Below are 25,340 nucleotides of genomic sequence, written 5' to 3'. Positions count from 1 at the left end.
CCGGACGCACAGGCTCAGTGGCCATGGCTCACGGGCCCAGCCGCTCCGCAGCATGTGGGATCTTCCCGGACCGGGGCACGAACCCATGTCCCCTGCATCGGCAGGCGGACTTTCAACCACTGCACCACCAGGGAAGCCCGGTAAGCATTTTTAAACGCTAACCTAGCAATCTTGTGCCTGCATTCATCTGGTATCTGTTTCAGAACGGACTACTACCTTGCTGGCTTCTCTCATTAATGTGTTAACTACATCTCTGATACTTGCTTGTTTTAGATTTGTGCAAGGGTTAGGTTTTTAACTTTTTGAAAACTGTTGTTTGACACAACAGATATGTACTGAGTGTCTGTATGTGTCAAGTAGTGCAATAGGCACTGGGGCTACACAGTAAAAGAAAAAAAAAAACCCTGCATGCATGGAGCTTACTTTATGGTAGGGAGCTTAATTTGTCCTGGCTCATCAAAATTAGTGCTCCCTGGCATAAAAAGTGAACTTCTGCTCTCCACACCTTAAGAAATAAACCTGAAAAATGTCTAGAGATTAAAAAAGAATAAAGATCTTCTAAGAATTAAAAAAAGAAACCCTCTGAGTGATAGAAGAAATGGAACAGAAAATCCTGAAATCTTAAAGCTATATAACTTACAGCTCTAGAATCACAAAGAAAACGGATAAGATCAACAAGTACCTCAGTGAAATGTCAGAATGTTTGAACCCTTGAAATGTAAGAGAGGACTTGTTAAAACTAACAAAAGGAAGAAATTCTTTTTTCTAAAATGTTTTAACTTTTTATTCTAACATAAATCACATGCTGAAAAGAAAAACAGGGTCAAATATTTTGTTTTATTTTATTTTTTGGTTTTAGTTTCTAAATTCCTTTTTAATGAGTAAAGGGAAAGTCAAGGATTATGCATCTTTCAACTTTAGCACTCCATATGGAAAGTACTAGTTGTGTTCCCCAGTAAACCAGCCCATGGTGCCCTGATCAAAGTCAGATACTAGATTCTTGAACCACAATGTTGACCTTGTGTGTAGGAAGAAGTAAGCTCACCCAAAGAAAGGTCTGGCCTTTGCCTTTGTCTCCTGAGAGGTAACCTCTAAGCCCTTGGAATGTCCAGCCTGGGTAAAAATGTCTTTGTTTACCTGGGTGCCTTGGGCCAGCCAGATAGTAACAATGTAACTTAAAGTGGTGGCTTTGAGCCACACCAACAATGTGATTTAGGGTGGAGCCTTTGGGTCACATGGTATCAGTTGACCTCTGGAGGGCAGGGAGACTGAGGGCAGCTATGAGGGTGGCCAAATAGGTTTTAGTGATCAAGCCCCAACAAAGACCCTGGATGCCAAGGCTCAGGTGACCTTCCCTGGCTGGCAATACTTCATGCATATTGAATACTTCATGCACACACAGTGATGTGTGCATCACTGCTGGGAGAAGTTAATGCTCTCCATGACTCCATGGAGAGAGGACAATTGGAAGCACCACTTTCGGAACCTTCCTGGACTGATCTCTCCCTTGGCTTACTTTAATTTGTATCTCTTCCCATAATAAACCATGACCGTGTATATAACCGCTTTCAGTGAATTCTGTGAACCCTTCTAGCAAAATATTGAGTTTGAGAGTGGTCTTGGGAACTCTTGAACTTGTACTTGGTATCAGAAGTGAGGACAGTATTATAGACTATGTTTCCTAATTTCATACCTTGTATAATTCTTAGGTTCCCGTGTCTTTAGAAGAAAAATGAGGACAATACTAATGTTGCCTTGTCTTTGGATACATACTGATCATCCAATGTGTATTAAGTACTGGATAGCATAGAGAGATAGAAAAGAAATAGTAAATATAGTCTCCAACTTTTAAAGAATTAGTATTTTAGAGAAGAAAAATTTTTTAACTTAATGGTCAGAAAAACTTTCTTAATCTGTTGATGTGTTCCTTTTACTAAACCAAAGGAATTATAAAAGCCTATTCATTTTTTTCTTTTACCTTGGCTGTTGAGAAGCTCAGAGAAAAGCCTTAGGTTCAAAGTTGTATCATTTTTTGCACCACAATTTGGTTTTGAGTTTGTTGTTTGATTTTGTTTCACTTACAACATCTACTTTCTCTTTCTTCCTTTTAATTTGAAAGTTTGCCTTTCATTCTGCTATGTGTCTGGAATACAATAAGCACTCAGAAAATATTTGTTCACTATGAATTTTTGTATTTTTGCTGAAGGGTGCCTTAAATGCTTTCGGCGATTAATTGAGTAAAAGTGTAAACAAAAAGGGGATGAAGTACTTACATACTTGAAAAATGTATGAAGTATATAAAAATACTTTTACACATGAAATCACATAAATTTGCTTATGTACAACTAATTACAGTTGAACAAAGCTATTATGGGCCATTAATTTGTGTAAAAGAGTATTTTTCAGAGGCATGGGAAAGGAATCTGGAATGGTGGGTAAGAGAAATACAACATTTAAGGATCTACAGCTGATAGCAAACAATGTAAGAATAAAAGAGAAGCAAGCTTGAGTCCCATCAAGAGAGTGACAAAATATAAGCAGAGCAATGAAACTGTGAAGACAAACACACTGCTGACTGTAAGCCAGATAAGATCAACGAAGTGGCAAAACACTAGCCTTGGCTCCATAAGGTGCATAAAGTTAGCCTGGTTCCAAGCCATCAGACTATGAAGGGCTTCAAAAACATTCTAGAATAAATCTAAGATTGTCACAGAAATTCTAGCCTAAATCATATATTCAAGAACGCAAGGTTGCTGGTGGAATCCCCCTAAGTTCTCTGAACTTAGGGCAATCTGAGATTAGGCTCACAAGCAAATGAACCCTCAAAGTCACCAGAATATTGAGCCCTTAAGGCGACATACACATGGGCCTTGGTCCTTGAGGACAGCAAGGAACAGCAAAGAAGTATTACAGTTCTGGAGATGTAAACTATCTGCTTGCCTCCCATGCCTCCAGAGTGGGGTTGGGCAAAAAAACTCTGTAAGCTCAATTTTTCCCCCCATCTGTTTTTATAAATAAAGTTTTATTTTAACAGAGCCCACTCATTCATTTAAATATTACCTATGGCTGCTATTCGCTATGACAGTAGAGTTGAGTAGTTGTAATAGAGACCCTATGGGCCACAAGACCTAAAATATTTACTAGGTGGCTCTTTGCAGAAAAAATTTGCTAACTTCTGGTCCACAGAGATCTCTGAACCAAGTCAACTAGCTATTTTCTGCTAAATCGTTAATGGCTAATGATAGATTAAAGTATTCGTGTTCCCATGTAATTTATCTATAGTTCAGAAAGGAGATTCTAAAACAACACTGTAATGACAGAAATTTTAGGCACCAGGGTGAGTGATGGGGGGTATATCTGAGGACATGCATATGTCCCACTTGTCACGGGACCATCCCAGCCTAATAAAGCCTGTTGTCATGCAATAATTATTAAAAGTACCTCCTTGCACTCTCAAAAATATCTTTGTTTGAAAAGCAAAACTCTAGGCAGCCATGCCTCAAACAATTTATATTTTTAAAAGGAATTTATTAAAAATATAATGCATCCAGTGGAAAATTATTTATAGTCAGACACCTGGGTTAAAAAATGAAACAGCTAAAATTTTTTGATGCAATTTAATGGGATATATATAGTGTCACTGCGGAGATTATGACCAATAAAAAATAGATGAAAGCATAAGTAAATGAGAATAAAGTTCATGTTTTATTCTTGACTTGGACAAATTGAATGGTTCTTAGTTTCATTAATTTTTTAAAATTTATTCTCTAATTCTGATTTTTATTATAGATGCACTAAATGAACATAGATTAAATAAATAAATACACACACATACACTAAGTAAAAAGAGAATCTTATACGAGAAATATCGGAAGTGGTTTATAGGTCAATGAAACTGAACAAATGATTCCAAGCTCCTCTGGCTGTTGATCAGCCCTGGGCATTACACCCTGGGGAAGGCGGTACACACGCCACAGGGAAGTAAACAAAATATCCCCAAGCATCTCTGACTGTTCTTTGGAAAAGCTCCATGGGCAGAAGTCTTTTTGATTTGAATATTTATCAAGCACTAGCTGGTCTGGTTGCTCTCTGTTTTTTTAATTTAAATACAACTAAAAAAACAAAAACTATGCTCAAATAGATATTCCTGCTACCAAGAAGAAAATAGGAATGATCTAACAAGTAATCACCATTTTTTGGGTTTGAGTTTTCTTAATTCCTATTTTTCCATAAGAGGACTAATATATAGGGCAAAAGACTGAATTAAATGGCCATTCACTGCCATCCTTCTTGATTAATTCCTCTCTTACACCGATGAGTAATTTACTCTAGTCATTTATTCACTCAATCAACATTTTCCAAATACTTAGGGTACAAGGCACCGTGACAGGGTCTGGAAATAACAAGAGGCATAAATCACATCCTCTCCTTGTACTCACAACACAGTATGGAGGGAGAAACTGTTCACAAAGGTATAAGCTCACCACAACATATGGTCAAAATTCTACAAGCACACAGAGGAGAGTGCTGAAGAAGTTTTCATGTGAACTCTGTCCTAAAGGGGGAGCAGGCATGCTCTAGGCTGAAAAGTGGGGAAAGGTTTCCAGGTTGAGGGACTAAATCAGTTAAGGTTTTGCCAGAAAACAGAAAGAACACTCCAAAATGGTTTAACTGAAAGTAATTCAACAAAGGGACTAGGTACAGAAGCATGGGCAAGATGAAAAGAAACCAGTAAGGAATGGTGAGGTACCCAGGGAGTAGACATTTGGAAAGTCATTAACACCCCTAGGTCTGAGGGGACACAGGAGAGAGTGAGGGAGAGAAGGAGAGATGGAGGAAGGGAGGGGATAATGTTATTGGTGCCCCGGGGCCATGGAGAGGGGCCTTGGAAGAATTCAGCCACCTCTACAACTGACAGAGAAAGAACAGGGGAATAACTACTCCCAGTAGCTCTCTCCTTCAGCTCTTAAATCTTCTGCTGCTTCCTCCCATTTGTCAAACGCAACTGAAAGCCAGAGGACAAGAAAGCCCAAGTGGCGCAGTACATAGAAATCAGCCTTCAAAGGCACTTAGCTGAAGAAAGAAAAACCAGCATGAGATGGGGGAATTGGGATTTGTAAAGAATAGTCAGTACAGAGGTGACAATGTTGAACTTTACCTGAGCCCTGCTCCCCCAAAAATGGTATAATGATGAAGAAATACCCCTACTGCTTTGTCTTCCAGATTTGGCTAACCTCAAAGAAACACCCTGCCCTAGAACATTCCAAAATAAGACCTTTGTCCTCATGACTCCTCTGGGATGCACAAATGATGCAGTCAACTCCTCTGTCTACATGCTTCTGTAGGACCCCAGGCACCCTTTCCTTTCTTTGAAATGTTCCTCATAAATGAATGTTCTTCCTATTGCAATAGCCCAGATGAAATCATCTCCTTAATTGCCTGGTGCCTTTTGTCTTTCACAGGAATTATATATGCAAAGATACAGAGGCAACAGATGCATAGGCTGACCATGGGGAGGAGAGGTGATAGAGGAAGAATGGGATAGAGCGAGCCTGAGGACCAGAAAGGAAAGCTAAAAGTTAAGTTGGGAGCACAGGTGATGGACCTTGAATGTTGGGCAGTTTGAATTTTACTGTGTAGGCAACAGATAATAAAATATTTTGAAGCATGAGACGGGCAGATGCATGTTTTAGAAAGATAACTAGAAGTAGTATTAAGAACTGATGAAAAGGAAGAGTGCCCTGTCTGCAAGTAAAGAAATGAGTGAAGAGGAAAATTTCCAAGCTAGAGACTAGTAAAGTCAGAGTAAAGAAAGCGGTAGAACGGGTGGGAGGGAGGGGCTAGAAATGATGTTTCAGCGTAGAGGCAACAGACCTTACAAACAATTGAATGTAAATGGTAAGAAACACTCAGAGATTACTCTGTGGTTTTTAGCTTGAGTTACCCATTAACTGAAATAGGAAACCTCAGAAGTGACAGGATGCGGCGGAGATGGACAGTGGGGACTAAAGTTCACAAGTTGGAGACATATACACATATACATACACACACATATATTCACATACCTATATACGTATATTTAACATATATAAATGATTAATGATGTGAGTTAATATACTGACATATAATTACTAATAAAGTGAGTCAATATATACAAATACATAATATGATATATTAATGATTAATGATGTGAGTACATACATATGTATATACATACATATACATAACAATGTTTGGGTAATTCTTGGAATTCTTTTAGATACCTTCTATTCTGCACTCTGGAAAAAGCACTTGGAATAAAAATCAAATAGAATTTAAGTTGGTTTCCTAACAGGGATAAGGAAAATTAAAGAAAGTAGGATGGGGAAAAGGAAGAGAAAGTGAAGTAGAAAGGAAAGCCTGAAGCAATTTTTACCATCCACTTAGGATAGTGGCTGTTTCAGAACAATCAGATGACAATTACTATCTCCATCTCTTCCTTTCAAGTGCTGGGTTCAGGAAGATCATCTAGTTCAATGGCTAAATTGTATGTGTATTCACATAAGAACCAAGAAGTTAAGGAACACATTAGAAAACAAGTGGAGCTTGTGCTTCATGGTTTAGAAAATAAACTCCAGAAACCAGTCTCATATTGATAAGCTCAGCTATAAAGTACTTCATGGAGCTCTGAACAACAAAATAGCTGCCAGCCATCAGGATAATCCATGAAAGAAGAACACGTGTAAACACCAGTGCTGAGACAGCGCCTCAGGACAGAAGATTAAAATGTCTTCATTCTCGCTTTCCTCGACTAAGTGCAAAGAGAAACAGAGATAATAGTAAGTATAGGAGCTAGAAAAGAGCTAAGAGAATTGATAGGAATTGCTTAGACAGGTTCATGGAATGGAATAACATTAAGCAGGGAATATTCAGTTCAAAGGACTAAGTAGTTCCTAATGTTGACAGCAGCTAGCTATGGAACAATCTTTTTATTTTTTCAGTCTAGTGGAAAATACCATTGACAAAGTCACTTAAAATTGATTGACTGACAGAATGAGAAAAACAAATACCGTAGGCTAACACATATATATGGAATCTAAAAAAAAAAAAAAAAGGTTCTGATGAACCTAGGGGCAGGACAAGAATAAAGACGCAGACATAGAGAATGGACTTGAGGACACGGGGAAGGGGAAGGGGAAGCTGAGACAAAGTGAGAGAGTAGCATTGACATATATACACTACCAAATGTAAAATAGATAGCTAGTGGGAAGCAGCTGCATAGCACAGGGAGATCAGCTCGGTGCTTTGTGACCACCTAGAGGGGTGGGATAGGGAGGGTGGGAGGGGGATGCAAGAGGGAGGGGATATGGGGATATATGTATATGTATAGCTGATTCACTTTGTTATACAGCAGAAACTAACACAACATTGTAAAGCAATTATACTCCAATAAAGGTGTTAAAAAAAACTGATTGACTGAAACACTAAAGAAAAGCAAAAGAGGGTAAAACATTAATTTTGGCAGGAGAGAGGGCTAGGAAGGCATTTCTCATTTCTATTTTTGGCATCAACAGAGTAAACTGATCAGTTTACACCTGACTGCCCAGTTTAAAGACCATGAATGCAGTCTTAACACTGAGTTAAAATCTTGGTGAATCAAAGCTTCTACAATTAGATTTAAATGCTTTTTTCTCCCTCTTTCCCTCAAATGTAGAGAGGCCATGAAATACCATACATCTGCAATAACCAGCTTTTAAAAATATACAAATCACACACACACAAAAACCAGAAGTTTTTGTTTCCAGGAATGATTCTAATAAAATAGAGAAAAGCAAAAGCTATTTTCAGAGGAAACTGAGCAGATTTTTTTCCTGAAATGATACTTTTTTTCCTGAGTGTAAAAAGTAGTGTATGGAATGCCAATAAAGATGGTGCTATAAGTTCATGCTTTGATTCTTCTGCTCTCTTCCAAAAACAGAACAAAGATCGATAAACTACAGAAAGAAAAAACCAGAAAGACATATAGAGGTTTAAAGGCAGAGAAAAGATAAGGGGAGGGGAGCAGAGGGGAGAGAAAAAATAAGATCTCTAAAGGCATGAGCCTGAAGACTTAGACCTACTGTGCTCCAAGTCCAGAAACAGGCAAGGAGCAATGGTTGGGATTTCAGCTTCTACTTTCAGTTTGGGGACTAAAAGCATTCCCTTGAGACAGGTGGCCTAGCTTCACCCCCAGAAACTGAACCAAGCTGCTTCTGGTATAGTGTAATATTACCACACAGCAGGAGACCCAAGCCATCAATATAAGACCTGGTTCCTGACTAGGGACAAAGGAGTTGTGCAAACTATTAGACAGGGAGGGAACAGTACAAGAGAGAATGAAAAAAACAATGGCACAAACAAATAAAACACCCTCCCACTAAAATGAGCTCCAATCCCAAATTCAAAAACACATAAACAATTAGGATTAATACAGACAACTAAGTCAACAACCTACAGAATTGGACAAGAAAATAGTGATAAATCAGTTACACTGAAGATCTGAACACACGTCTATCAGAGAATGATAGATAAAGAACAAAAAAATATTGAGAATATAAATGATTTGAACATCTTGTTCTTGACCATGGGTCTGGAAGGAAAGTCAGCTAGGAAAAAACCCTTTTGAAAAAGGCTTTCCTCCCTGAGAAAAAGAAGGATATGTAAAAAGACATTTCCCTTCTTCTTCGGGGACACAGTTACAGGATGACAAGCTGCCTGGAGCTGTGCCAGCCTCTTGGACCATGAGGGTGAAAGCCAGCTGGTGAAGGCCAACCACTGAGACACGCACAGGAAAAGGACAAAGCCTGGATCATTGATTACATTATCTGCTGCTGCAACATCCCCAGAACTACCTTCTGCAGCCTTCCTGTCATGTTAAGATACAAATGTTCTTATTGTTTAAGCCATTTTCCCCTGTAGATTCTGTTACTTGCAGAAATCCCACAAATCAATCTATCAGTTAAAGCAATTTCAATCAAAATCTACACAGAGTTTTTCATGGAATTTGATAAGCTGCTCTTAAAATTTATATGGAAGGGCAACAGGTCAAGAATAGGCAAGCCAATTTTAAAGAACAACAACATTGAGGACTTCTATCAAATATCAAAGAGGATTATAAACTTACAGAAATTGAGAAAGTGTAATACTGGTTTAGAAATAGACAGAGCAATGGGACAAAATAATGAGCTCAGAAACAGTCCCAGGTATATATGGAGACTTGATATAATTCAGAAAGGGGGAGGGGGGGATAGTTCTGAGACAATTGGTTATACATATACAGCTTTACACTATACACAAAATAAAGTCTAGATGGATATAAAAGCCCATAAAAACCAGATGGATTAAAGAAAAGATAAGAGAATGACATTATAACATGGAGGTAGATAAAGAATTTTTAAAAACAAAAACTGTAAGTCACAAATCAAAAGGGAAGATTGATAAGTTTGACACATTAAAATTAAAATATTCCATGCAATCAAGATACCTGTTGAAAGAGGCATAGTGCTAAGTGGAAAGTCTTGGCTGTGTATGCCAAGACCGCAAGGCCCTGCTCTCTGTCTGGTTCATTTCTCAGGATTGTGTTCGCAGGGAACATTTGAGCAATGAGGTATCATCTCTCCCCAGACAAACAGCAGGCTAGACACCACTCAATGTAAAAGGGATCTAGTCTCTAGGCACAGTGTTCTTCTATAAGCATATGCCTACTGTTTTTTTGCCTTAGCTCTATATTCAATACTCAATACTACTCTTATTTATCATGTTTTCTCCATTGCTTGCTTGGCTTGATCTCAACCTCTCATATTTTTCAGGAAGGGCTTCTTGGAGCTATGTTTCCTGCACTCTCCTTTGCATATTTAAAATGCATAAATGTCCCATATGACATAGATATTTTTGTGTGATGAAATTCTATGTCTATCTGTGGCTTACATAATTGAATATGAATTTTGCTGGATTTTTAATTGTAGAGTCATATTTTCTTTCCCTGAGGACTTGGTAGCTATCACTATGTTGTCTCCTTGAACTGGAGAGTGCTACCAGGAAGACTAACACCAGAATGAATTTTCCTCCAATAGGTGACTCGATTTTGTCTAGACGCCCAAAGAATTTTTTAATTATCTTTGAAGCTCATTAGCACTGAATGTGTTTCAGTACTAAGCAGTGAGCATCAACTTTTCCTGAAATGATATGTTCTTTCAGTCTGTAAATTCAAGTTTGCCTTCATTTCAATAAAATGTCCTATTGTTATAATTTGACTTTGTTTCCTGTTTCATTTGTCATGTTCTCTTCAGAGATACCAATTATCCTTATTTTGGACTTCCTTTATTTTGACTCCATTTTAATCATTCTATCTTGTCTTTTTATTCTGTATTATTTTCCATTTCATTTCCAATTTTATCCTCCATGCCCCTGAAAGTATTTTAGAAGTGCTTCTCTTCTTTTTTGATGTTTTTAATGTAATATTCAGTTCTATATGGTTATATATTTTTCTTCTATTTCTTTCTAAGCTCTGCAACTCAGTTTTCTTATCTATTATACTGCTTATCATTTATTCCTTGAGTCTTGTATCTCTTCTTTGAACACTTTTTTCCCCCCTGAGAGATCACACTATCTTTAATTTCATTTCATGGAAAACTGTTAGCAATTTTTCTGGGGTGTGTTCTTCATCTGGTTTTTGTTTTCACATTCCTTTCCTTCTTTTTTCTTGTGGTATCTTTGCATTAGTCCCATGCTGGGGACTTTTTGTTCTATGCTTATCTTTAAGTGAATAATGGAGGAGGGGTGACTTCAGGGGAGTGGATTAGGGTGACTGCATTTGAATTTTGGTCTATCGTCTTTGAGTACTTTCTCACCAACACTCTCCTCTGGCAGCAATTTCAGCCCCTGCCTAGCAGAAGCCTCCCTTGCTTACTCTGAAGTCTCATATGACATAGATATTTTTGTGTGATGAAATTCTCTTCAGCTGACCAATATTAGCAGCTGCAGGGTGACTTTTCACTCACACTGTCAATTATCCTGACATACTGACAGCCGTGTTTCCAAGATGGCTTGTCTGAAAGTTTTCTTGTTCCACCCCACCTCTCCTGCCACTCTATGGCAGCAAGGAGGACTCAAGAAACATCCCTGAGCCTGGCCAGGCACTCGCCCTTACTGCTCCAAGCAGGTATGTGCGACTTGTTCTGATGAACACTGTACTCTGCCCAAGATAGCTGGATGCAGACAACCACACTCAGCTTTCTACTTCACCCCGCCCAATTTTCACTGCATTGGGCAGCTCTCCCTGCATTATGTGCGGCATGGGTGGGGTGATGATTGTAAGCATAGGGTTGTGAATGCTTCTTCTTTTGTGGATTATGGAGTTTTACTTCCTGTCCTTTTTGTTTGTTTATTTGTTTGTTTGTTTTCAGGTTGGCCCTTAACTGGTAAAAGGCAATATAAATCCATTTAGCAGATCCTCTCTCCTGACACCCGACTTTCAAGTTCACTCTCTTACCGGAAGATCCACTACCTGCCCTTTTTTCCCATGAGGTGATAAATTCCTGACTCTGCCTAACAGAGAAGATACAAGGAAACATAACTCAAAGGGAGAAAATTTAAATTCCATCAATTTAATAGTTGTGAAAATATGATCTCATTTATGTACCCATATATTGATAAAAATCACTTCCTTTTATATTTGTTTTCTCTCCTTTATTATTTGATTAAAAATATATCAAGGATATTGTTCCTATAGATATACATCATTATTTTAAAGGACATATAAAATTTCATTATATAAAACTTCTGTTGATATTTGAATTATAGTTTCACTACTGTAAATACTGCAATAAACATTCTTATATACTGATTTTACTTTCTTCTCCATCTCTTTCGTTATGCTAAATTTTAAGAGGAAGAATTGCTGCATGCAAAGGCTAGGCCCTTTTAAAATTGAAATATATTTCACCAAACTTATATCCATAAAGGTTACCCCAATTTGAATTCTCATCATCAGTAATGATAATGTCCATTTTCTCATAACCACACTCAAACTCACTGTTATAATACTTTTAAATCTTTACCAGTCTGATGGCTGCAAAATCATAGAAGTGTTTTAATGTGCTTATATTCTCTAAGGAATTGCATGAATGTTTTAGAAAGCCTTTACCCACAGAATGACTATAAAACAATATTCACCAGTATTTTTACATTCTTTTTTTTAAACATTAAGTCTTTGATCCATCTGAAATTTATACTGACTTACAGAAATAAAGCAAAAAGGGGGGCAGCTCATCTTTCAATGTCATAAGAGAGTAAAGGCCACACAAGAATTATCTAGGGCAGAGAACTGAAAACTACTGCCTGCTGCCAAATATAGCTCACCACCTACTTTTTTTTTTTTTAATATTTATTTATTTGGCTGCACCAGGTCTTAGTTGTCACACGTGGGATCTCTGTTGCCAAGTGCGATCTTTGTTGCAGCATGCGGGATCTTTTAGTTGCGGCATGAAGGTGAGATCTAGTTCCCTGACCAGGGATCAAACCCAGGCCCCCTGCATTGGGAGTACGGAGCCTTAACCACTGGACCACCAGGGAAGTCCCCCCCACACCTATTTTTATAACTAATGTTTTATTGGAACATAGCCATACTAAGACTGCTTTCATGCTACCATGAGTAGCTACGACAGAGATCATGTGACTTGCAAAGCCTAAAAAATATACTATCTGAAAACTTACAAAAAAAAATTTGCCACCCCCAATCTAAGAAATGTACTAAGTCCCATCCTTGGTTACTACTTATTAAAGACTCCAGACTTAATAAAGTTACATGTTAATTTGTAGCTTTTTCTCTGATTAAAAATTTCTATCCTACGGAAAAGATAACCTTAAAGATTACAGTTTATGGACTTGCTTTGTTTCTAAAAAGTTTTGTCTCTGAGAAATTTTATCCTAACATTGCCTATAAATACCTAACTTCTCAAATGCTCTTTGGACTTGTTTTAACATCTTATTTGTTCCCTCATAAATTAATGAATTAAAAATAATCTTTGATATGTATTTATTAAATATTTACATGAAAGTTACAATTTTGCCTTATAGAAAATTATATTTTGACAAGTATGAGGTAAGAATCCAGCTTTTTGAATTTTTTCTTCCTAAGTTGCCAGCTATTTGTTTCCAAAACATTTGTAGGACAATCCATCAATCTTCCCACCAATCTAATTTCAAAGGCTTGCTTTGTCATATTTGTGTACTGAATATAAGATGATTGACTAGAGAATACAATTTGTATACTGATTATAAATTTCAAAGGCCACAGACATAGCTGTACAAAAAGTCACTTATGTTATTTTCCTGTGGCAACTGAATCTCTTCTTGAGCCCTAGTTCTGCTTGCTGACAGAAGGCAAAAGAGACAATCCAGTTAACTCAGCCACTTCAGATTTTCTCAATCGTTTCAGAATTCAATTCATTTAATACTGAAATTTTCACCAGGATGACATGCAACTTTTTGGCTTCTTTGGAGCAAAGCATCTGATCTATAGTCACCCTCTCAGCCAGGCTGGCCTCTAAGAGGCAAGACAGCCTCACTGATCTTCAGCCTAGTCATTCCTAACAGTGGATGTGCTTAAATATCTACACCTATAGCTCCCCAGGCCCAGGTCAGATCCTCTGTGCCTCCCTCGTCCTGACAGTTAGGCTTCTTTCTTCAGGTCTCAGCCCTCCCTCTGTTACCTTTTATCAGGAAATGGGAAAACTGTATTTGCCCCTCATGCTTTCGTGGGGCTCTGGCTGTCCCATGGCTCCTCCCATATTGCCGCCTCCAGTCTTCTTCCCTGTCGCGGGGTCTGGGGGGACTTTCAATCCCCACCACCCCCCTAGCTCCACTATGAGTGGCCTTGAGGCTGGGCAGGGCTAGGAGAGCTGGAAAACCGTATTTCCTCTTCTCTCCAACTCTCCCACTTTAGTCCGGGCAACTCATGAATGGGAGAGTCGAGGGCTTCATCTATTCTCTTTCCAATCTACTGTTTTGGGTACAACGTTAAGCTCTGGTTCCTTCAAGTCTCTAAGAAAGCCTTGTTCTTGCCAATGAAAAAGTCTTGGTTTTTGAGAATAATAACTCTGTCATAACTTTTTAAAGCCCATTTTGGCACTCACAAACCCCGAATGGAGTTCTTTGTCTCTGTATTCAGTGCAATCCCTTGCCTGAAACAACGTACCAGGCTAACTGGAGGGTTGGAGAGAGGGATGGAGAGTGATAGGTTTGCTGATGATAATAAAGAAAGAAAGGTCATAAGTAACAAGGGCAAGGCATGACTGAATTCTGGATTTGCTCAGTGATGTTGAGAACTTATATGTATTCCTTTATAATTACAAAAGCATCTTTATTGTTGAAATGCTTGCAGTAAAAAAACAAACCCAAAACACTGTCATTTCAAGTCTGAAACTCTCTAGTCCTCCAACACACTTTTGTTTCTCAGAAATAATTTTCTAAACTCTACAGGAAAGAGAACAGTCTTTACTAGCTTTTCACATGTATAGGGGTCTTTGGACTCTATTCTGTTCAGTTGTTTCTTATAAGGAACAAATCTCTAGTTTTATAATATATTTTAACAGCTTCACAGGCAAAACCTCATCCATTTTACATCTTTGTTGCCTTTAAAACATTTTTTCTGGCTACTTTTATATGTTATTTTTCCATATGAACTTTTCAAAATTAAAAATCATGTTGTCAAGTTCCATCTTTGTTTTCTAATATTGGGATAGGAATCTAAGTGTGCTCTTAATCAGTAAAATAAGATCATGTAGCATTTACAGGTGTTGCTTGGGTCCCTCTATAATAATCATTCAACCCCCTGATTAAATCTAGATGACAAAGGTTTTTAATATCATTCCATCCATTCAGCATTCTGAGGTGAGGAGGACGAAGTCCCAGCCAGAGAACTCTGACTCGGCATGATTTTCTGTTTGCTGTGCCAGCACCAGATTTTGGCATCTGGTGTCCTGAGTTGGCTTCTCCTCTTACACATGGAGTGACTGTATCTGATCGCCTTCCTATCATTTTTACCTGACAATCAGGGTAGTGCACAGAACAGCTATCCCTTTGAGTCTGAAGTTTCAACAAACCTTTGGTGAGAAGCGTGTTAAAGGAAAGCAGGGCATTGACGGGTTTTCTGCATGGTGATGCCACATTTATACCCCATTCCCACCCCACCTCCCCAGGCAGTAACCTCGGCAAAAAATCTTCACAGCTTCTCAAATGGAACCAAACAGATTAGTCTCCTCTTTTTGCACATAGTTCACTTTTACCTGCAGACCTTGCCCCTCTGGAGTAAAGGAGTTCCTCCTTACTGTGAGGGGGAGGGGTTGGGCAAAGAAGAAATGATAGGCTAGGCCCAGATATTCTGCCCTGACCCCAATATTACAGTCTTAGAATGTTCAGCTGTGATAGTGAAAAGGTCTTCTTAACCTTCAGTACTATACCAACACCTTTATGCATGTACCATCTAGTCATCTAGTCTAGGGAGTGATTTTTGACCCCCTCCCTACTTTATACCCTGAAGCTATTACTGTCGCTGTTATTCTCTCCAGCTCTGCCCGCACTTTCCCTATCATTGTCTGTCTTCTGTATTTTTTCATCGGACTTGCCAGAGAGCAAGACTGCAGGGTAAAAACTAGTCCATGTTAGAAGATTTACAAAAGTGACCACCCTAAGCTGGTTTAAATTAGTTCCATGTCTGTTTTAACTGAACTAGCAAACAGTGAGCTTGTCCTTGCTTAGATTCCACATGGTCCCCCAGCCACTTGCCCTCACAGGGATCTGGGAGTGGCTCAGGAACCTTGGAAGCTGAAAAGCCCCAACCACTGCCCCTTCCTGCCTTTGCTCAGGGAGAGCCCACAGCCTGCCAAAAACCACCGAGCACCCCACCTCTTCCCACTTCTTGTGGGGGTTTCAGAGTCAGGTGGTGGGGAAGACTAATAAGTCACTCGACTCTTGGAGCCTTAAGTCCTCACCTGTAAGTGAGGATGATAATAATACCTATCCCGTAAGGATGCAGTGAGTATTGAATAAACCCAGATGCTTCACAAAGCATCTGGAAGCGCTTCACAAATATGGGCTATTGGGGTGTGTGTGTGTGTGTGTGTGTGTGTGTTCTCCCAAGGTTCTACTGAGTTTTACACAATCGCAGGATAATTGCAAGGCTATTGTTTGCTTAAACCACACCTGCTGAGTAGAAATAACGCCAAACTCTGCTAAGATATAGGGAAACACTCCTAAACATTTTAAACATATATAGATTTTTTTTTAAATTTAATGTTGAATAGATAACCAAAAAGGACCTACTGTATAGCACAGGGAACTATACTCAATATCTTATAATAACCTATAACGGAAAAAAAATCTAAAAAGGAATATATATATGTTTTCAGTTACATATATATATATGTATATATATGAATCACTTTGCTGTACACCTGAAACTAACACAACATTGTAAATCAACTTTATTTCAATAAAAAAAATTTTTTAAACTTAATGTTGTAAGTTTTACAATACTTATGATTAAATCTCCAAAATTTATCCTAAGGTTCTCATTCTTTGAGGAAAGCAAACCTAAAGGTAAAGACAATAACATTTTTTAAGTAAAGTATGGTAAAATATCATTCTCTGAGGTATTAAAACAGCACTTAATTGCTAGACAATTCCTGGTCTTTGGCGAGAGTTCATGGCAAAGATATTAAACTGCTGTTGAGGGTTAGACAGAAGCAGCCGCATAGCACAGGGAGATCAGCTTGGTGCTTTGTGACCGCCTGGAGGGGTGGGATAGGGAGGGTGGGAGGGAGGGAGACGCAAGAGCGAAGAGATATGGGAACATATGTATATGTATAAGTGATTCACTTTGTTATAAAGCAGAAACTAACACACCATTGTAAAGCAATTATACTCCAATAAAGATGTAAAAAAAAAAAAAAGAAGTTAGACCGAAGATGATCATTATTTTCAATATTGTTATGTATTTAACCAGCAGATTTCCCACAAAGAGCCAGAACGTCTAACAGAACCTGAGAGCCAAGGTGTGGCAGGCCTGAGGCTGAGATCTAGCTGCTCGCCCTTGGAGTAAGAGCAGCCCCTGCGTGAGGAGGAAAGGAGCCTCCGCCTCCTGACTGGAGTACACTGTGTAAGTGTCCACAGGTCTGAAGCAGCAGTGGGAGAACCTGGAAACCACCTGGGAAGCAGCAGGACAGACCTTTGCTGGAGAGCACAGCCCAGCTCAGGGTTGCTCCACTCAGCTCAAGCACAAAGGGCACTGCTTCCCCAGGGTTCGTTTGCTTCTCCTCACTCCACCCCCAGAAGAGGGCTGTGGAGCACTGTGTGGATTGCAATCCATGCCCACAAGTGCTGAGGGCCTTCCCTTGCTGGGTGGGTACGATGGGAGGCTGGCACCCAAGCTTCTCTTCTATTCAGCTGTGTGAGTTTGGGCAAACCCTTCCAACCCTTAGCTGCCTCATCTGTATATACAGGGCTAGGATAGACATCGAAGGTCCCCCATCAGTGGAAGAGTCTATGTTTCTCAGGTGACAGCAGATCAAGACCGAAAATACATGTAAAGGAAATAAAAAATTTTACTTTTATAAAAAGTCACCTCACCTCATGGTTAGAAGAGTCACAAAAGAGTGGTTCAAGTCACGATTTCACAAACTTAATTACAACTAAACAAAACTAAACTTTACTTCATTAACGCAGATGACAGATGAAAGATGACTTACTGGTGATTCGATGTCCTCTAGGAGTAAAACAGAACAGCGTTCACATTTCAACAGTGTTTGGGCCCGATGCATTATTTTCTTGACAATTTTCTCCAGGTCAGTCTGTTCTTCAAAGAGGTCATTAACCACCTCTAGCAAAGCCTAGGAAAGATAAAGTGGATGTATTTAGGTGGCTAAGGGACTGAATTAAAATTTTTCTCTCAAAATTCCATTTAGTCTTTGCTATAAAAATATAAACATTTTTGTGTGGCTAATTTTTATAGCGTTTATGGTTGTTTTGACAAACTTCCATCATTTCATTTTATAACATAGTCTTTTTTTATATGTAAATTTATTTATTTATTTTTGGCTATGTTGGGTCTTCGTTGCTGCGTGCAGGCTTTCTCTAGTTGCAGCGAGCAGGGGCTACTCTTCGTTGTGGAGCACGGGCTCTAGGCACACAGGCTTCAGCAGTTGTGGCACACGGGCTCAGTAGTTGTGGCTCAAGGGCTCTAGAGCGCAGGCTCAGTAGTTGTGGCACACGGGCTTAGCTGCTCCACGGCTTGTGGGATCTTCCCAGACCAGGGCTCGAACCCATGTCCCCTGCATTGGCAGGCAGATTCTTAACCACTGCGCCACAAGGGAAGTCTCTATAACACAGTCTTGAATTGTAAAATGTAACTTGAGAATAGTGCCAGTCCATAAAATCCCACATAAGTTCCTCATATATCTGTATGACTATATTCCATATAGTTAATGACTACATGATCTCATATAATCATTATTGATAGGCTTTTCCCCTCCTACAGTAGTTTTTCTGCAATGTGACTAAGTATAAAACCAACATTTTATGAATAACAGATACCTGATTCTCTCTAATGCACATTTATTTCAGAAAATTACAAAGCATCTCTTCCTCACCAACCAGAAGAAATAGCTTCATGGTCAAACTCAAGACTTATTTTCACTAATACCCATCTCTCACAGAACTCTTTAAGAATCACAGTGGCGGATGCTACTTAAGTTTCAGAGCCTTCAAAAAAATATATAAAAACTCCATTAATCCCTCTACACAAGAAGTATTGCTTCATCCCAATCTGTCCAGGAGAACATTTAAATACCATTATACTTCTCAAAAAGAAATCACTATTAAAACTTCTATTAAAACAACAGAATGAAAAGCACAAAAATTAAAGAAAAAACTTAAATTCTAACTTGAAAACTGTATACTCATTTAAAAATGAAATTGTAATAACTTGTCATTCTATCCAGCTAAGTTAGCTTACAATTTATGCATTGAGATAATATTTATTTAGAATTTTTAATTACATGGATATTTCTGGAGATGGAGGAATAGTGGGCCATTTACAGGTGGCAGATATTATGCCTCTATAAGAGTGCAATCAGAAAATTACACAGCCAGTGAATTGACCAGAGCCTGCTTTATTCAATAGAATTTAATAAGATGTGCACTCTCCAGTCTGACCTGTCACAAAAGGATTTCATGAGTTTTCAAATTCACATCTATTCTGGTAGATGGTGTTGACTAATTTTCAACTTTGGTAATGAATTTGATTTGTCCTGAAACCATTTGAAACATGTGAATATTTCTTCTCTGAGTCTATTCAGGTGGAAAAGCATTTGAATGAGTTAAGAGATCCATGAAATGAGTCTAGTTCACTGAGCATCTAAAATAGGACCCAATATCTTGGGTAGCGTTTTCTCTAAAGAGAGCTTGTGACTATGGCTAAGGGCCATGCATTGCTCTACGAACCCAAAGCAAAGAGAAACACCAGGAGGTGAAAAAAGTTTTAAGTGTATTCTGTCCATTTGGCATTTGGACGGCAAATCACTGTAAGAGGTCAATGTGCGATAATTTCATGTGCAAATATAACATTAAAAATGAGGCGGGCTTCCCTGGTGGCGCAGTGGTTGAGAGTCCGCCTGCCGACGCAGAGGGCGTGGGTTCGTGCCCCGGTCCGGGAGGATCCCACGTGCCATGGAGCGGCTGGGCCCCGTGGGCTATGGCCGCTGAGCCTGCACGTCCGGAGCCTGTGCTCCGCCACGGGAGAGGCCACAACAGTGAGAGGCCCGCGTACCATAAAACAAAAACAAAACAAAACAAAAATGAGGCAACTGTCTGCATAATTACCAACAAAATCCCCTGTTATTAAGGGAGAGGACATTATTTCCTTAATCATCCAGACTATTTCTTCAGATGGATCATATTAACTGAACAATTATTTAACTTTTCAATTTGTTGGGACTGCATGGATGGGGCCTCTGGGACCCGTATACAAGAACTTTTATCTCAGAGGAAAAACTAATTGTGCCTTGAGTTTTGCACTGACAAATTACATTATAGTAATTTTATTGTTTCTAATTAAAAATTTCTGCTTTACTAACAAGTGATAAAAGTTTCACAAATAACAATGCAGACTAGCTCCAAAATAGGAGAAAAAAAGAAGAAAATCTAGGATGACATGCAATTCAACAGACACTGGAAGCCTTGCACACAGCTGAATACTCCTTGCTTCTTGATGTCACTTGCATTTCCCCACCTCCTTCTTCTTATCACCTTTTTTGCTCCTGGGATCATCCTTAGACCTCTTCCCTTTCTTACCCATATATTTTCCCCACCTGTAGCCTAGTTTTAAATACCATCTATATGCTGATGGTTCCCAAATATTAATCTCGAGTCTTCACATCTCCCCAAAACTCTAGATTCCTGTATCCAGCTGTTTACTTGCCACCTATACAAACCTAAAGTCGTTTTCACTCATTTCCAATATCAGTAAGCCTTATATATTTTACTGCTAATTTTTTTGTATAATCTCTCACTTCTCACTGACCAACCACATTATTTCTCCTCCCCCCCAGTTTTATTGAGATATAATTGACATAAAACTTTGTGTGAGTTTATGGTGTACAGTGTGATGATTTGATCCACCTATATATTGCAAAATGATTACTACACTAAGGTTAGCTAACACACCCATCACCTTACATAATTACATTTTTTGTGTGGTAAGAACATTAAGAGTTATTCTCTCAGCAATGTTCAAGTACATAATACAGTATCATTAACTATAGTCACTATGCTGAACACTAGATCTCCAGAATTTATTCATCTTACAACTGGAAGTTTGTATACTTTGACCAACATTTCTTTTCCCTCACACCCCAATGCTTGGCAACTACCATACTACACTCTGCTTCTTTGAGTTCTGCTTTCCATAGATCCAACATATACGTGAGATAATATAGTATTTGTCTTTCTCTGTCTGACTTATTTCACTTAGCACAGTGCCCTCAAGTTTCATCCATGGTGTCACAAGTGGCAGGATTTTCTTCTGTATTATGGCTAAATAACATTCCATTGTGTGTGTGTATGTGTGTATCACAATTTTCTTTATCCACTCATCTATTAGTGGACACTTAGGTTGTTTCCATGTCTTGGCTATTGTAAATAATGTTGCAATGAACATGGGAGTGCAGATATTTTTGAGCTAGTGATTTCATTTCCTTTCGATATATACTCAGGAGTGGAGTTGCTGGATCATATGGTAATTTTATTTTTAATTTTTTGAGGAACCTCCATATTGTTTTCTGTAATGGTTATACCAATTTATATTCCCATCAACAGTGCACAGAGGGTTCCCTTTTCTCCACATCCTCACCAACACCTGTTATCTCTTATCTTTTTGATAATAGCCATTCTAACAAGTATGAGGTGATATCTCATTGTAGTTTTAATTTGCATTTCCCTAATGATGTTGAGCATCTTTTCATGTGTCTATTGGCCATTTGTATGTCTTCTTTGGAAAAATGCCTATTCAAATCCTCTGCCTATTTTTTAATTGGATTACTTTTTTTTTTTTTTTTTTTTTGCTATTGAGTTGTATGAGTTCCTGATAAATTTTGGATATTAACCCCTTACTGATATGTATGATTTGCAAATACCTTCTCCCATTCTGTAGGTTGCTTCTTCATTGTGTTGTTTCTTTCGCTGTGAAGAAGCTTTTTAGTTTGATGTAGTCCCACTTTATTTTTGCTTTTGTTGTTGGAGCTTTCATATCAGATCCAAAAAAATCATTGGAGCTTTTCCCCTACATTTTCTTCTAGGAGTTTTACAGTTTCAGGTCTCACATTTAAGTGTTTAATATTTTTCAAGGAAATTTTTGTGAGTGATGTAAGATACAGGTCTAATTTCATTCTTTTGCATGTGAATATCCAGGTTTCTCAACACCATTTATTGAAAAAAAAAACTACCTTTTCCCCATTGAGTATTCTTGGCTCCCTTGTCAAAGAGATGTTAACTATATATGCATGAGTTTATTTCTGGGCTCTTGATTCTATTCCATTGGTCTATGTGTCTGTTTTTAGTGCCAGTACCATACTATTTTGATTACTATAGCATTGAAGTATAGTTTTAAATCAAGAAGTGTGATGTCTCCAGCTTTGTTCTTCTTTCTCAGGATTGTTTTGGCTATTTGAGGTCTCTCCTCTCTGCTCTCTAGACACATGGACCAAGGTTTCTCCTACCCCAAGGCCTTTGCACTTGATAGTTCCACTGCCTGGAATGTTCTTCCCAGATCTTTGTATGGCTTTACTCCTTCATTTAATTCAGGTCTCTGCTCAAATATCATCTCTCTATAGACACTTCTTGATCACCTTCTGAAATAAACACCCTCTGAAACTATCCTTCAGCAACCAGTCTGTATTCCATTACCTCACTTCATTCTTCTTTATAGCACTTACCACTACCTGATACTATATTAATTTTTATTTGCTCGTTTGTCTCTTATCTACAGTTCCCACTAAAATGGTAAGTTCTATGAAGGCAGGGGCTTTGGACAGACAGTGTCTGAAGAGTACCACAAAATAAATATTTGTTGAGCGTGTAAATTAATACATGAGGATGCAAAGATTCATAATTCATGAAGTGTTCCTTAAGGAATTTGAAATGTAGTTGGAGAGGAAGGCCATCAATACATATTATACAGTGTGGTAAGTGCCCACAATAAAACAGTGGTGGTATATATAAGGCAAAACAACAAGCAAAGTAAAGATTAAATGGAAGACTGAGCTGGGTCCTGAAGGAAATGCAAGGCAAAAGCAGTGGGAGGAAGAAGGTGGACATAAGGCATTGAAGGCAGAGGAAGAAATATTACTAAGGGAATGAGAAAGTGAAACAGACTGTTTTCTGGAAATTGGGGACTGTATTGCTGGGATGTCCAATGAAAGGAGGAGAATGGTAAGACATGGGGCTAAAGATGACAACAGGATCCAAGTCAGAGAAAACAGGTGGTATGCTGTGCTAAAGAAGATAACTGTAGCTGTCAATTGTCCCCTGTGAAATATTCATAAATCATAATGCTTAGCAAATGAAACTTTTAATCAATTTGATTACCAGTTAACTGAGGGTTTCTAACCTTTCTGAACATCTTCTTTTTAAATATATATCTAAATTGTGACAGTAACTTCCCTATATTTAAAAGTATAGTGAGCCTAATATAATTTAATCTGTATTTGATCATTTTGCAATTATTTGAGCACCAGTCTTTGTTTTTTACTATTTAACCCTATAATTGGTGAAGGTATATGAGATCAATCCCTCTATGTGAGTTTCTTTATAATCTATAAGATGGTGTTTGTAGCATTATTGTCCAGTTACCTTGTGATGCTCTTCCAGGTAAACTTTCAATTCAAAATTTGTGAGGTGGGGTGAAATCATTTGTAACATACCTTGCTTCTTAAGGGAACTAAATTGCAAAAAAATCACTAAATTGTGTTATTGTTTCAAAGCTATAAGTAAGCAAGAATATATCTGCTGCCTTGAAGTATAGATGTGAAATTAATTTCCTTTTTAAAAGAAGCTGTTTCCTGCAAACAACAACAGAGAATTTATATCCACTTCCATTTGGGTTTATTGCTTAAAGGGGATCTTCAACCATAGACTTGAAGGATTATACAAATAAAAAGGATTCCTGGACTATTCAAAGATCATCCGCTGTTTTTAAAAGACATAATGACTCACAGACACTTGAAAGAGAGCTTTGAGGGTTGTCAGCAATGTTTCTTTCTACTCACCCTGCTTCTTTCATATTCTTTCCTTGAGGCAGCAAATAGCTGAGCATTAGATATGGCAATTCCGCAAAATGGAAGATACATCTGCATAACCTGGGGGGCAAAGAGAGTGTTATGAACATTAAAACATAAAAAGATGGAACTAAATTTCACATTTCCTTCATATGCCTGATTTCAATACTATCTTTTCAACCACAGAGACTGAGTATGGTGTTGTTGATACTAGTATCTTAACTTCAGAAGGAATATTTTTCAGAGTTAACTAGGGACAGTCAAGCTTTAACTAGGGACAGTCACATCTATGAAGATATAAAGTGAAGCAACAGACTGTGACGGCTGTGATACAGGAACTGTGTCTAAATCATCTTTGTATTCCTTCCTTGATCAATGAAATATGAGTAAATGAAGTCTGATATATTTAGAATTTAAGGCAGTGCCCATACTCACACTTGGAGGTAGGATATAAGCCAATTTCTTTGTACATATGTATCCACAGCAGGGATCTCAGCTTGACGCTAGAACTCTGTCAGCTACAGACTTAAGCACGCCTGTTAGGATGGGCCCAGTAGGAACTTAGGTGCCAGAGGGCCTAAGAGCCTCATGCAGAAGGGTTCAAATTGAACCCACTGCTCTGTTGCTGTAACTACCCAGGAAAGGCTGGGTACCCTTTAAGAGAGCACTCCTCCTATGGGAAGAAACAGCCACGTGCGATGGGCATGATCCTAACAAAGATTTTCTTATCAAAGGGGGTCTAGGTCTAGGGATTCTCAGTAATTCCTGGCACTCTCACTCAAATTCACCTCCAGAATCTCTGATTCCAGAGAGAGAGAGAGAATGTCTCAAGTAAAAACCGAAAGAATTCTTTCCATAAACTCTTCACAATGTAGGACATTGTGAAAAGAGACAACGCTCTGGGATTTTCTAATGTAGAGGGAAATGGGCATATGGGCATGTTTTATATAACAGTCACTTTCTCTCTTTCTCTGTCTCTCTCTCTCACACGCACCATGATGCCATGTCAAGAGGCAGCAGCAAAACCGAGCAGTTCCTGCCATGCCCAGAAGAGGGCAGTGCAGTGCTCACCGTGGGTGAGGGATGCAAACAGCAGAGGTAGATCCACCCAGGAGCAAGCATGAGACACCCCTGGGATACCCAGAACAGAATTACCTGGAGTGGGAGGTGCTTTTGTAGAGGGGCTGGAGGTGAACAAAAGATGATTGGCACTTCACAATCCCTATCATTTCTTTCCTATTAAAATCTTGCTTTGGCTACCTCGGCATACTCAACTCTGACAGAGTGTCCCTAAAAGTAATTCAGAATTTTGTAGAAGTGAATGCTGAGATCCCACTTTTTACTGAGATATAGTTGATGTAGAATATTATATGTTTCAGTTGTACAACATAGTGATTCACATTTTTAAAGGTTATGTTCCACTCACAGTTATTATAAAATTTTGGCCATATTCCCTGTGTAGTACAATATATCCTTGTAGCTTATTTTATACAT

The 25,340-nt window shown here is 38.5% G+C and overlaps 1 protein-coding gene across 1 annotated transcript in view; it reads right to left on the bottom strand.

The window, feature by feature from the left end:
* PDE11A (phosphodiesterase 11A) overlaps window positions 1-25,340 on the bottom strand; it is a 435,071-nt gene that overhangs the window by 255,562 nt on the left and 154,169 nt on the right. The window contains exons 4-5 of the mRNA XM_073806952.1: window positions 23,838-23,927; window positions 17,766-17,906 (exon numbers count right to left, since the gene is read on the bottom strand). Of these exons, the coding sequence (XP_073663053.1) occupies window positions 17,766-17,906; window positions 23,838-23,927 (231 nt within the window). The remainder of the gene's footprint in view (window positions 1-17,765; window positions 17,907-23,837; window positions 23,928-25,340) is intronic.

The sequence above is a fragment of the Tursiops truncatus genome, chromosome 7 (assembly GCF_011762595.2).
Source record: "Tursiops truncatus isolate mTurTru1 chromosome 7, mTurTru1.mat.Y, whole genome shotgun sequence".
NCBI classification, from domain to species: domain Eukaryota; kingdom Metazoa; phylum Chordata; class Mammalia; order Artiodactyla; family Delphinidae; genus Tursiops; species Tursiops truncatus.
The sequence above is the reverse complement of the archived record's forward strand: the minus strand, read 5'-3'. Positions and strand labels throughout refer to the sequence as shown.